Genomic DNA, 14,682 nt, shown 5'->3' with positions numbered 1-14,682 from the left:
TTATTTAAACAAAATAATTTTTTTTTAATTTGTTCTTAAAAAAATTTTTTTTTTTAATTTTTATTAAAAAAAAGTTTTTTCCAATTTTTTTTAAATTTTTTTAATTTAAAAAAAAACAAATTTCTAAAAAGAATTTATGAAAAAAAAAATTTTTTGATGATTCGGGTTAAATTTTTTTTTCCCGATTTTGATATAGCCTTGTATACATCGTTGTAATGGAATTTGAAATATTTGAAATATTCTATATTAATGACTTAGTTATACAGATACATGTAGATCAAAAATAGACCAAAAATCTAGGTTTTCCCGGTTTTTTCTTTATATTTCAGCCATTTATGAACCGATTTTGTCGATTTTAAATAGCAACCGAGCTGGAAGAATTCCCAATATATTGATGTATGAATCATGTATATTAATTTATTTGGGGGCTACGGAAAGTTGATTTCAATATACAGACGGACAGGCGGACATTGATAAATCGACTTCGCTATCTATAACGATCCAGAATATATATACTTTGTGGGGTCGCAAATGAAAAATGTAGAAATTACAAACTTATTTATATATACCCCTGCCACTAATGGCGACGGGTATAAATAAAAACACGAATGATTTGCCTGTAGCGTTCGCCATTCACGGTAATGTTGGCACCGGTTTCGGATTTAAAGACAATTGGGCATTTTTTATGGTTGTAATGAAGTTCCATGAGGATTGTGCTCTCCGTACGTTTTGTTAAAAAAAAATAAATTTTATGTTTTTTATGCGTTTTTTTTTTAAACAATAACATTTTAAATGAATGTTTTTAATCTTAATCTAATATATAAACAAATTACACATTGAAATTAATTTTTTTTTCCTTTTATAATAGTGTTGTACATTTTGTTAAGCACAATTTTTTTAGAACCCATTAGTAAAAAAAATTAAAAACAAGTTGCTAATTTGATTGTTTCTAAAAGATTTCAACACAAATATTATAAAAATACCAAAAACCTTTTGTTCTGCGGCTCCTTGATGCAAGTAATAATTAAATATAATTCATACGCGCTGTCCTAACAATTTAATCGTTTCGTAGCGATTATAAGCAGAAAGCCGAAAATCGAAAATTTCAAAAAAATAAGGTCAACATTTGACAATTTTCCAAAAAAAAAATAAAATTTACAAAAAAAATATATATTTTTAAAAAATCATAAATTTTTAAATAAATCTAAATATTTTTAAAAAATCATAAATTTGTTTAAATTTCAAAAATTTTACGAAGAATTATCAAAACGTTTATACCACAATTTATTACTTCATATTCTATCTATAATTTTTTAAAAATAAGAAAAAGAGAAATTAACAGTTATTAAGATCATGATCAATTGAATCGTTTATTTCAAAAACCAGTTAAGCAACAAAAATTACAAAATTGAACTTTTAGGCAATTACTGTTTTGTAAAGGTAATTTAATGCAAAAAAAAAGTTAAATATTACAACTCTATTAGAAAACCGAGAAATCCGTGTTTAGTGCAGAAAGAAGTCAAGTGACTGCGCATAACATAAAAATATTTATAGAATAATAGTAACGGGTTTTGAAGGTAACGGTATTTTCTATTATTTCGGTAACGATAATTGCAGTTATTTTAATAACACTAATAACACCAATCAAGCTATCCAACCTTGATTTTAATTTAAATTTAAAAGTTTTTTTAAATCTTAATATCAGACACACCACTGTGCATTTAGGTAATAAAAACATACTTAGATAACATTAAACTTATAGCACTTCACAATGAAATATAGTATTTATAAACTAACAAAAAAAACCTAAAAAACACACACTGTCAGCATCTCTGTACCTTCATAAAAACAAAAACCTTCATTACAACTAACAAAAAAAGTTTTTAGACTATTTTTTATTTTTATTTTCAATATATGTATGTATCTATACTAAACTTAGAAAAAAAGAATAAACAACTCTTGTAAAATAAATAATAAAAAAAAGTTCTTAAGAACATTGTATATTATTTCTTAACTAAATTTCTGTTATAAAAAAAACCAAAAAACTTCTAAAGTTTAAATATTGATCTAAGGAAAAAGAAAACGATTTTGTTTATATTAAATAGTATTACTATAAAACAACTAACTATAATTTAGGCTAATTACATAACTGAAACTAGTTTAAAATTGTATTTTAATTGTATAATCAATATTTCAAATAAGTAGTTAAATAAAATACACAAACCTAAAGTATATGATAAAAAGAAATTAAAAAATAAAAAAAAACATAAAATCTTATCATTAAGATATTAAATATCTGTAAAATTATAGTTAATGAAATGAAGAAAACAAAAACTAAACTAAATAAATGTATTAAACAAAGTGTATGAATTAAATTATAAGAGATATTACAAAAAAAAAACAAATAATGAACAACAATTGCATATTTTAGTGCAAAAGCAAATAAATAAAAATGAAAACAGTTAGTCATAAATTTAGTTAATTTATATACTCAAAACGAAAATATTGAAAAAGGAAACTAAGTAAAAACAAAAACCAGAAATCTACTCGTAAATATGAAACGAAATATACTAAATAAATAAAAATAAAATGAAGAATTCATACCAGTATTATTATTGTATGTTTATAATAAACAAATTTAGTAAATGATTATAATTTTGAATATTTAAAAAGCAAAAAACTTTATAACGTACAACAACACTTCAAATCAACAATAAAAACGAAAATACACACACAAAAAAGAACAACAGCAACAACAATACAATTGTTTTGTATTGTACACATACTCACACATATAAAATTGAGCATTTGTTTATTTACTCTTCTGTCTCCCCTAACCTCCCACACTCTTCTTTCTAACTGTCACACTTTTTTACCAAAGAACCCCCAAGTAAAACGAAAAGTTTAAGAACAATTTCTACATAGTTAATTTAACAAAGAAAATTTAATTATAAATAAAACAAGAAAAAATTTAAAAAAATAAAAACAAATATTTAGTGAAAAATAAATATGTAAAATTTTATGAAATATAAATAAAATGGTTTTATTTTAAAGAATTTGGAATGGGAGACACAAAAATGGACCGGCTTACTCATATCAAGTGCATGTTACTAATTACACCAGTCATGCCCAAGCCCTATACTCTTGGTACTCTTTTGTTTTTGTAATTGCTCTTAGCTATAGGCTGTGTGTTTTGTATACTCACTAGAGCACTCAGCACTAGCAATACAAAATACACAAACAACTTTGTCTTATTATTTTTTTTTTGTCGTTCTTCACTGAATACACGCATGTTGAAAGCAACAACACTTTCGTATGCTTTGCTGGTAAACATTGACGACTGCGATCATCCATGTAGATTTTGTTTTTGTTTATCGTATAATATTTTAAAAATGTGTGTGTTGAAAGTGAGTTTTTTTTCTTTGTATGAATTGGTTTTAGCAACAACAAATATTGAATAAAAAGTAGCTTTTCTTTAAATGTATTGGTGTTTACTCTTCCATAAGGAACTTGTGGGCACCCCTGAATTACACAGTCATATAAAAAACAAGTAAGAGAGCTATATTCGGCTGTGCCGAATCTTATATACCCTTCACCAAATTATACTTTAAAATAATTTTTTTTTAATATTTTTAGGTAAACAAAATTTAATTTTTTTTTAAATTGTTTTTCCAATTTTTTTTTTTTTAAATTGTTTTTTAATTTTTTTTAAAAAAAAGTTTTTTCCAAATTTTTTAAATTTTTTTTTTGGAAAAAAAATGTATGACAAAAAAATTTTTTGGATGAAAAAAAAATTCGGGTAAAAAAATATTTTTCCCGATTTTGACCCATTGTAGGTCCAACTTACTATAGCCTTATCTACATCGTTGCAATGGACTTTGAAATATCTATCATTAGATATCCATATTGTCTATATTAATGACTTAGTAATCCAGATATAGATCAAAAATGGGTAAAAAATCGATGTTGTCCCGGTTTTTTGCTCATATCTCCGTTATTTATGGACCGATTTTGCTGTTTTTAAATAGCAAACTTCTCGAAAGCATGTCTGACAGAATTATTGAAGATTTGGATCCCGAATATATCTGGGGTCTTCAGAAAATTGATTTCAACAGACACACATATACTGTATAGGGTCGGAAATGAAAAATGTAGAAATTACAAACGGAATGACAAACTTATATATACCTTTCTCACGAAGGTGAAGGGTATAATAATAAGGTAGAAATATATGGGAAGTGATATTAGTTTTCTGATACGTTTTATCGAGTACAACAAGATTCTTTTTTGGAAATTAGCCAAACACCCCCAATATCTTGAGTTGGATATCAACTGATTTTAAGTTTCTCAGTGAATCAGAGAAATCAGAACATTTAAACAAATGAAACATTTGTACAATATAAATTTATTCAAAGTATTGGCCATGGTTAGCTATGACATTTTCCCAATCTTTCTGGCAACATATGGATTCCGAGTAGAGTTTTTCTTTTCCCGCACTTTTTTATTTCCCGGTAAATCGGGATTAATTTTTAAATTTCCCGGGATCCCGGGAATTCCCGCCTAGAACAAATTATTCAATTTTAAGAATGTAGATTTTGTCTAATCTAAAAAATGTCTTTGGTTTTTAAATGATTTCGTTAAAAGTCTAGAAAATGTAATTGGATACAAATAAAAAAATCTAATAAAAATTTAATATAAAGAGATAAAACTGACTCGATTTCTAATTTTGGTTATATACAAACCTGTCACCATTTGTATCAGAATAGCTTCAATTTCCATTAGATCTTGTTCTACCTTCGTTATATACCAATTAATTCTGTTAATTCGCAAAAAAATAAATATTTTATTTTTTAATTTTAATTGGCAATGTTTTGCTTATTAAATCAAAAATTAAGTAAAGATGTTAATTAAAACTTGAAGAAAACCCAATAATATTAAACAAAATTGAATTCGATCGAGTGGTTTTATTCCAAAAATTTTCGTTTTACTCTTTATGAAAAAGCAAAATACTACAATAATTCCACTATCGATTGGAATGGAATACCCGTTAAAAATTCCGAGCCAAAATAACTGCTCATCTTTTGAGGCCAAGAAGGAATTAAGCCAATTTTGGATACTCTGATCTAAGGTGAAGCGTCTCCCAGAGAGAGCGTTCCACATCGCTCGAAACAAATCGTAGTCGGACGGGGCAAGATCTGGACTATGAGGCGGGTGAGGCAAGACTTTCCAAACACTTCATTATAAATAGTTTTAAACAGGTATTGCATAATGTTGCCAATCGTTGTCATGATGGTATATTTCTGCACAAAAATATAAATATTTTTGAACTTATCTTAAAAAAAAACAAGTAAGAGTGCTATATTCGGCTGTGCCGAATCTTATATACCCTTCACCAAATTATACTTCAAAATTTTAAATATTTTTAGGTAAACAAAATTTATTTTTTTTCCAGTTGTTTTTTTCATTTTTTGGAAAAAAATTTTTTTCGATTGTTATTTTAAATTTAAATTTTTTTTTTTTAAATTTTTTTGTGAAAAAAAAATTCGGGTTAAATTTTTTTTTTCTGATTGTGACCCATTGTAGGTCCATATTACTATGGTCTTATATACGTCGTTGCAAATGTCTTTTAAATATATATCATAAGATATCCATATTGTCTAAATTAATGTCTTAGTAATCCAGATATAGGTCAAAAATAGGTCAAAAATCGAGGTTGTCTTGGTTTTTTCCTCATATCTCAGCCATTTGTGGACCAATTTTGCTGATTTTAAATAGCAAAATTCTCGAAAGCATGTCTGACAGAATTATTGAATATTTGGATCCCGAAGATATCTGGGGTCTTCAGAAAATTGATTTCAACAGACAGACGGACAGACAGACAGACAGACAGACAGACGGACAGACGGACATGGCTTAATCGACTCCGCTATCTATAAGGATCCAGAATATATATACTTAATAGGGTCGGAAATGAAAAATGTAGAAATTACAAACGGAATGACAAACTTATATATACCCTTCTCACGAAGGTGAAGGGTATAATTATATTCTAATCCCCAAAGCATAAACAATTTTAAATTTATCAAATGTTTATAAATCAAATTTTGTATGGAAATTTTGTTCATAAACCTTTGATAAATTTAAATTTTTTTTATGCATATGGGGGTAAAACTATATTGAAAATACTTTGATTTATGAAAAAACTCTTACCTCTGGGGTATATCTCAAAAAGATTTCTCATAATAATTCTTCTCGTAATAGCCTGGTATTGGCCGGGCGAATTAGTTTTTTAGCACATGCTAAATCTCGACATAAATTTGAAAACCAAAAAAAAAACAATAAACAATTTTCCAAACGTTATTCTATATTATCTATTGGTATTGCATAATGTGGCCAATCGTTGTCATGATGGTATATTTCTGCACAAAAATATAAATATTTTTGAACATATCTTAAAAAAAATTATATTTTAAGCAAAGGTAACGGTATTTACGATTATATCGCAACGGTAATTACCGTTATTTCGGTAACGATAGCATAGCGGTAACGGTAATCGATCTGTAAGGGTATTTTAGGTGTAACGGTAGCTTAGCGGTAACGGTAGCCAACCTTGTTTGTATTTTACTGTACAATTAAAGAAATAGAGAATTGCAGTGATAACTATTAATTATAACGCAGTGTATTTTCATTGCCATTGGTTCGTGTCTCTGCTTTCCACCAGTTCACAGAGTTGTATTTTATAATTATTATTGTCAGATAATACTATTTTATACAACTCTACTTCACACAGCTGTTTAATTGTATTTATTGTTTAATTTCGTTTTTATTTATGCCGGATCCACATTATTGCAACACAATTTGCAAATAGTGAAAATAAATAGAAATTACAAATACAAATAATTTAAAAAATCTTTGAAAAGTTCATCTACTAAAAATGCCACAAACCAGACGCAAGACGCCCTTCAGTGGCAAAAAGAAGAAGGATCAATTATTGCAAAAACGCCAATTAAAAGGTAAATAAATTTTGTTCGTTTCAACATAATAATGACGAGATGGGTGGTGTGAATGTAAATTAATGTGTTCTAGAAATAGCAACACTCATCATTAAGTGGTTCTTTTGTTGTTAATTACTTTTAATTTTTTCACTAAACCAAAAAAAACGCCATCAGGTTCACAAAAATATTTAAGGTCTCACAATGACAATGATGACGGTGAAACTACCGAAGATAATGAATTTATTGCACGTAAATTAATGATGCGCTCTCAGCCCAGCGGTGGTCCAGGTGGACGCAATAAAAATGTTAATCGCTACAATTTGTGCTTCTATCAGGAGTCGAAAAAGGAATTGGAACGTTTAAAGTTAGAAGGCTTGAAGCCCTTCAACCCGGCCACACTTAAGCAGAGGGAAATTGATGCCAGCTTTTATGAGGGCTATGATTTTCCCATACGTCCCGATTGGAGTTATGGTATGGATAAAGTTACTCTAGATCGCAATGAAAATAAGTATTTTCGGGTAAGTCTTTGTTAGAAACAATTTCAAAAGAATTATTTAATTAATATACAATATCTTTTAAAGGAATATGTTGAAAAATTGCAAGACAAACAAAAAGCCGAAAATAAGGATTTATCTTTGTTTGAATTAAATTTGGAAACATGGCGCCAGTTATGGCGTGTTTTGGAATTATCCGATATATTGTTGATCATTGTGGATGTTCGTTATTCGGTAAGAATTTGAATGAAATTGTGTTGGCCAAAAATAATTTATTAAATTTTTGTTGCTTTAGACCCTAATGTTTCCTCCCGCTTTGTACGATCATATTGTTAATAAGTTGGGTAAACATGCCATTTTAATACTTAACAAAGTGGACCTGGTAGCCCCAGAAGTAGTAGTGGCCTGGCGTGAATATTTCAAAACCACATATCCTGGTTTACCAGTGGTTATATTTGCTTCAAATCCAGCACAAGCTAAAAAAGGTGAGTAAATTTTGCAAATTCTTCAAGAGAAAATAATTGACTTGTTTTATTTGTTTTAGGAACCCAACAACGCCGTCGTTTAGATTACAAACGCAGTATTGAAGGCGTTCACAGCATTTTCAAAGAATGCCAAAAAATTGTCCAATCCGAGGTGGATCTAACAAGTTGGGAGCAAAAGATTCTCGAAGACATGAATCTCGATAATGTTTGCCTCGATAACGAAGTCGAAACCATGGAAAAGTGTACAGATAAAGCAGAAAGTACCATGCCGCATGATGGTGATGGTCAAAAACATGAAAAATATTACAAAGGCATTTTAACCTTGGGCTGTATAGGTTTTCCCAATGTGGGTAAATCATCTCTAATCAATGCCCTAAAAGGTCGTAAGGTGGTCAGTGTTAGCCGCACGCCGGGTCACACTAAACACTTTCAAACAATTTTCCTTACAAATGTCGTACGTCTCTGTGATTGCCCCGGTTTGGTATTTCCATCTTCGACTTCGAAATACTTGCAAGTAATGTTGGGTAGCTTTCCCATCTCACAATTGCAAGTGCCTTATCGTTCTATACAGCTGATAGCCGAGCACTTGGACTTGCCGAAAATTTTGAAAATTCATTTGCCCGAAGATTTTGATGAATGGTCTCCCGTGGCCATAACAGATGCATGGGCTTTTAAACGCGGCTTTATTGTAGCCAAGTCGGGACGACCTGATCGTTATAGGGCAGCAAATCATTTGTTGCGTTCCTGTGTGGCAGGTCAATTGCAATTGATTTTACAATTCTATCCACCGCAGTTTAATGAACAGCTTGAAATGTGGCTAAAGCACGAGGCCATACAAGAGGTGAAGAAATATCAAAACTTACCCAGTGATGATGACAATGATGAGGAGGATAAAACTAATTTGGATAATGAAGATACTTCATCGGTTAATTCGGAAAGTAGGTTTCTCTTAAATTATTGTATAAAATCACCAAAATAATTTATATACATTTTGTTTTACTTTTAAGGTGCTTATGATACAGATGGCTTAAGCAGTTCCAATGATGAAACCAATGCCGATGAAGATGATGATGATTTGAATGAACGCGATTTGACACCACCTCCTTCTACATCACGCAATACATTTGCTTTACTCGAAGATGATTGAACCGAATAATAACATGATCACAACAAACACACCATTTAACACAACATGCACATTTATTCCAGTATTTCTTATTATGTTTTATAGAATCTTCTTTTAATATTTGTAATTAGATAGTGGATATAAATCTTTGTCAAGGTGTTGTAGCATCGTCTTCATCATCTGTGGATAGAAACTGATCCATGTGATCGCCTGCATCATCCAAAGAGAGCAAAATTTGTATAGCCCTAAAAACAAAGAAACAAACAAATATTGAGTTATAAAACAATTTGTATTTTATATGCATTTCTAATGGAGTAGAAATTTTTAAAACAAATAAGCAATAAAATTGCTAGAAAATAAACAAACACTAATATGAAGCATTAATAATACATATGTTTTGGAAATAATTTTAAAAGGTAAAAGGTTTGTCATTCCTACATTTCTACATATATTCTAGAACGTTATAGATAGCGAAGTCGATATAGCCATGTCGGTCTGTCCGTCTGTATGTTGAAATTAACTTTCCGTAGCCCCAAATAACTTACAAACATGATTGACACATCAATATATCTTGAATTCTCCCGGCTCGGTTGCTATTTAAAATCGGATATATGGAACAAACCGGGAAGTCCTCGATTTATGGCCTATAATGATAGATATTTCAAAGTCCATTGCAACGATGTATATAAGGCTATAATAGTAAGTTGGACCTACAATGGGTAAAAATCGGGGAATATATTTTTGAACCCGAATTTTCTTTTTCATAAATATTTTCGGGTAAAATAAATTAAATTTTTTTTTTTTTAAAGTTAAAAAAAAAATTTAAAAAAAATAAAAATCAATTTAGAAAAAAAAATATTTAAATTTTATTTACCCGAAAATATTTAAATTTTGTATTTTAAAGTATAATTTGGTGAATTATATATAAGATTCGGCACAGCCGAATATAGCTCTCTTATTTGTTTTTCGTTTAATTCACTTACTTTATAAGCTTCTCATCCTTGCTGTTGATTTCGATGGGCGAGGGATACAAAGCCTTCTTCTGCAGCAATATACCAAGTTTTTCACGCAAACTCAATATAAACAATGAGGATTTTTCATTACATTTAAAGCTTTAAAAGAAAATTCAATAAATATTAACACATTAACATAAAAAACAAGAGAAAAAAACCCACAAATATTTATTCGCCACACTTATGTAATGTTGGTTATCAGAAGTTATGCCCTTTTTCACACCATCTCCAAATATTAACAAAGCCATGGGAAAAACCATGGTGGCATCTAATAAATACACACTTTTGGATTTTTGTTTTTGCAAATAAACAAAGTAGCTAAAGGCAAAAATAAAGAAAATAATAGATTTTTTAACAAAATACAATAAAAAAAAAGCAAATCAAAGACAATAATTAGCAAAATATAGAATAACCCTTTAACTTACTTAGAATCAAAAGAAGTTTGGCCACTGTTAATGGAGGAAGGATGGAAATTTACACGATTATCTTCAGGAGTAGACATTTTATGAACAGCGTGACATCTATTACCTCTTTGTTTTACTTGCCTAAATTATAGGAATATAAAATATGTACAAGGTTCATGATTTCCCAAAAGGCATTACAAATTAAGTAAAAAAATTACCTTAAAAATGCTATATTTGGATAAAGACCGGCAGCAATAATGGCCCTCAACAAGGGCACATTCGACGAATTAACATTTGAACTTTTGCCACAACAATTGGAAGTTTCCAAAAAACTTGAATTCTTCAATAAATCTGCAAATTGTCTTTTCATATTTTCAATTTGTGTCAAAGTGGTGTGGCTAAGAAAATTCTCATAGCAATAGTTCATATTACAATCATTGTCTTTGGCATCACGATAGCCCTCGATAACACTGTGTATTAATAAATGATCACTTTTTGAATTGTCCGACAATTCACGCTTAATGGCGTCCACCTTTTTTTCCAAACCCATGGGCGTATAGAAGGGACTTTTGTAAGACAAACCAGCTGCAGCCGATGTTATAGGATCGAGACAGCGAAAGAGGGCAGACATTAAAATCATTTTAGCCATTTGGGGATCAATGGGTAAGCGTGCTAAATGCAAGCCCAAAGGAGTCAAGTTATCATTATCATCCAAGGCTTCAATGCTATAATAAAAAAAATATTAAACAAAATTTAGTTTTATACAAATTATTTTCAAAAAAACTAACCGTTTTAATAAAGTTAAACCATGACTGATGGCTTTCTCCTGTGGCACACTTATAAGAGTCTTTAAAAATTCATAAGGATTGGATATGTGCAAAAGTTTTAAATTCAAAATAATAGATTCCAATTTACTGCGTAATATTTCCGGTATAGGCACTTCAAACATAAGGCGTTCGCGCATTCTATATAGAAATAGAAAATTCTTTATTATAAAAATCTATGTTTGATTTAATTTTAATCTTACCTGGTAAATAAATTATAACATATACCCGGCTGTACTCTGCCAGCACGACCTTTACGCTGTTGCGTATTGGCTTTACTAACCCACTGTTCCTCTAATGTTTGCAGATTTTGTGACACATCATAATCTTTGTTTTTAGTTTTACCCGTATTTATAACATAAACCACATCATCTATTGTTACTGAGGTCTCCGCCAAAATAGTTGATAATATAACTTTACGCATGCCTTGGGGGGCTGGCTTAAATATGTTCTTTTGATTTACTGTGGGCATCATTGAGTGCAGCGGATATACTTGTATCTTTTGCGACAATTCTCTATACCTGGCTGATGAGGGTTTTTGCAATTGTGTAGTCAATTTGGAGATTCTTTCGAAACCTGGTAAAAATACTAAAATTGCTCCCGGCGGCTTTGTTTCACAAATATGGAAAATTAAATGCTCCAAAAATATTAAATTCTCGCAACCCTCAGTATCTTTGTATTGTCGTATAGTATCGACTACTTGGCGACTGTATTTGCCTTGTAATGACGGCAAGTAAGTTGATATCATTTGAGAATATTGATTGTTGCGTTCAGCATCTCCACCATCACGTTTACGTCCTCCGCGACCATGAGAGTTTTGAGCATGTGCTGGTTTTTGAAATCCAGTAAAACCGGTTTCCTGCAAAATATCCTCAAGGTAGAGAACTTCAACGGGAAATAGAGTGCCCTCAATATGTAGTGTAAAGCAATTGTTGAAATATTCACAGAATGTTTCCTCCGAAACGGTGGCACTCATTAGTATCACTTTAAGATCGGGGCGATGAGGTAGAATCTGAAAATATTATTTGTTTTAAAAAATAATGTCTGGTTATATATTAACTTATCCGTCAAAATAATTTCTGTACGAAAACTCTTAGGGTTAAAACATAATTATAAATTTGTGATAATGGGGGTTAAAGTATACATTGGTTAAGGTTATATAACTTATTTGCTTTTATAAATTTGTTATTTTACCTTTTTAAGTAAAGCCATCAAAAGATCTGTTTCCACACTACGTTCATGAATTTCATCCAATACTATGATGTTAATACTAATCATTAAAGGATTTGTTTGCATTTTTTGCAATAAGATGCCAGTGGTACAATATAAAATTGAGCCATAATCTCGAGGCAAGCGACTGAAAAGTAACAGTTAAAAATTATATGTATAAATTAATAATACTTTAAAAAATTGATTTAATTTTTAAATTAGTTGTAATTTGTCTCGATTACTTTAAAGCATTTCATACCACTATAAAAACTCACTTTTCCAAACGTATCTGATATCCCACTGAAGAACCCAATGACTCGTCTCGCTCATAAGCCACACGTTCTGCCACTGAAATCGCCGATATTCTTCTAGGTTGCGTACACACTATGCGACACTCAGCCCCACGACCTCGATTTGTAAATTCATCTAGCAGTATTTGAGGCACTTGTGTAGTCTTGCCGCATCCAGTACTACCCACTACAAGAACAATTTGATTTTCTTCTATGGCCTTTAAAATGTCATCTTTCTGCTTCATGGCGGGCAAACGTCGACGCATATCGAAACGTTTACGATATTCAAAGGACTCTTCTTTATCCAATAGAGTTGATTTTAAACGCTCATTGCTTGCCTCTAAATTAATGTGATCGAGTGTGTTTCTAACCGTACTCTTTGATTTCTCAAGAAATTCCTCGAAATTGACATTAAGCAAGCTACGGAAATGTTGTGCAAATTCATCACAAACACGTTCATCTTCGTGGTCGCCTTCGAATTCATGCAAACAACTTTCCACTTGCGTCAGTACACCGGATGGAATGTCCACAGAAGGGTTAAGTTTAATGCGACCATTGCTTTCTTCCTCAGTATTGCGTTGTCGCTGCCTATCGCGGTAAAATAAACCAATATCTTTACCTTTTAACCAGGGTGGTGGACGTCCACCACCACCGCCTCTACCTCCTCGTCCACCACGTCCTCTACGATGTTCACTCATTTCAATAATATGTCAAATATTGTAAAATAATTAATAAATTTGCCAACACATTCGTTTGTAAACAAAATGCACACTACAATTTTGTTATGAATAATGTTTAAAAGGGAGGAAGAAAACATGTGTTTATCGTGCAAAAATATAAGAAAGGGAATAGAGTGTGGTGAAAAACAGGGGTGTAAAAGATAGTAGTTTCTTAATAGAACAATGAATTCATAAATATCACCAAGTTTACCTGGAATCGTTTAAACAAATAATTAAATATAACGCTATTTGTGGTATATCCTGATTTGTATACCCTTCACCTTCGTGAGAATGGTATATATATGTTTGTCATTCCGTTTGTAATTTCCACAATATAATTTGCGTAGATTTAAGAAAAAAACCAAGACAAACTATTTTTGAACTATATCCGGATTACCAAGTCATTAATATAGACAATATCAATATCTAATGATAGATATTTCAAAGACCTTTGCAACGACGTATATAAGACGTATATGTTTTAACCCGAATTTTTTTTCACCAAAAGTTTTTTTCCAAAAGTATTAAAAAAAATATTACAAAAAAAAACTTTTTTAAAATTTAAAAAATTTTATAAAAAAATAGATATGTATTTAAAAAATCAAATCCAAAATTTTTTTTTTCCAAAAAAAAAAAAAAATAAATAATAAAAATAAAATTTGTTTACATAAAAACATTTAAATTTTTTATTTTGAAGTATAACTTGTTTGTTCTTATAATTTGTCCTTTCGTTGATAATTAATAAATCTAAGAAGGAATTTATAATATATGTCTTTCCCGAATTCATTTGCGATCATAGTGTTTCCTGAAATGTTAAAAATCTTTATTACGATTTTATTGGGCTGATTGTTAACCTATTGACAACAATTGCTTAAACATCTGATACTAACCCGATACAAATTTGTAGTATTTTTGAAAAATAATGCCTCCATTCTATTAACTTTACCCTATCGAGACTTAAATTATGAAAAATTATGAAATATTTTCAGAAAATCTTTCATATTTATTGGTTTTGAACTTTTGATTAATTCCAGATATGATGTGATATCACTAAATGTTAGACATAATGACCTTCGTTTTTATTTTTCTTAACAGTCTTTTAGAATATTATTTTACCACAGCT

The 14,682-nt window shown here is 30.0% G+C and overlaps 2 protein-coding genes across 2 annotated transcripts; one reads left to right on the top strand and one right to left on the bottom strand.

The window, feature by feature from the left end:
• The first annotated feature begins 6,814 nt into the window (after nucleotides 1-6,814).
• Nucleotides 6,815-9,487, top strand: Ns4 (Nucleostemin 4). Its single transcript, XM_065502690.1, has 6 exons — nucleotides 6,815-7,013; nucleotides 7,170-7,513; nucleotides 7,577-7,723; nucleotides 7,785-7,974; nucleotides 8,034-8,912; nucleotides 8,982-9,487. Exons 1-6 carry the CDS (start codon nucleotides 6,935-6,937, stop codon nucleotides 9,119-9,121), a joined length of 1,779 nt encoding a protein of 592 aa, XP_065358762.1. The 5' UTR covers nucleotides 6,815-6,934; the 3' UTR covers nucleotides 9,122-9,487.
• On the bottom strand, nucleotides 9,156-13,553 carry Rhau (RHAU helicase). Its single transcript, XM_065502689.1, has 9 exons — nucleotides 12,826-13,553; nucleotides 12,536-12,698; nucleotides 11,545-12,353; nucleotides 11,306-11,482; nucleotides 10,736-11,242; nucleotides 10,539-10,658; nucleotides 10,276-10,431; nucleotides 10,084-10,212; nucleotides 9,156-9,345 (listed from the first exon to the last, which is right to left on the bottom strand). Exons 1-9 carry the CDS (start codon nucleotides 13,536-13,538, stop codon nucleotides 9,252-9,254), a joined length of 2,868 nt encoding a protein of 955 aa, XP_065358761.1. The 5' UTR covers nucleotides 13,539-13,553; the 3' UTR covers nucleotides 9,156-9,251.
• Between the last annotated feature and the right edge of the window lie 1,129 nt (nucleotides 13,554-14,682).

Source organism: Calliphora vicina, chromosome 2, assembly GCF_958450345.1.
Source record: "Calliphora vicina chromosome 2, idCalVici1.1, whole genome shotgun sequence".
Lineage (NCBI taxonomy): Eukaryota > Metazoa > Arthropoda > Insecta > Diptera > Calliphoridae > Calliphora > Calliphora vicina.
The sequence above is the reverse complement of the archived record's forward strand: the minus strand, read 5'-3'. Positions and strand labels throughout refer to the sequence as shown.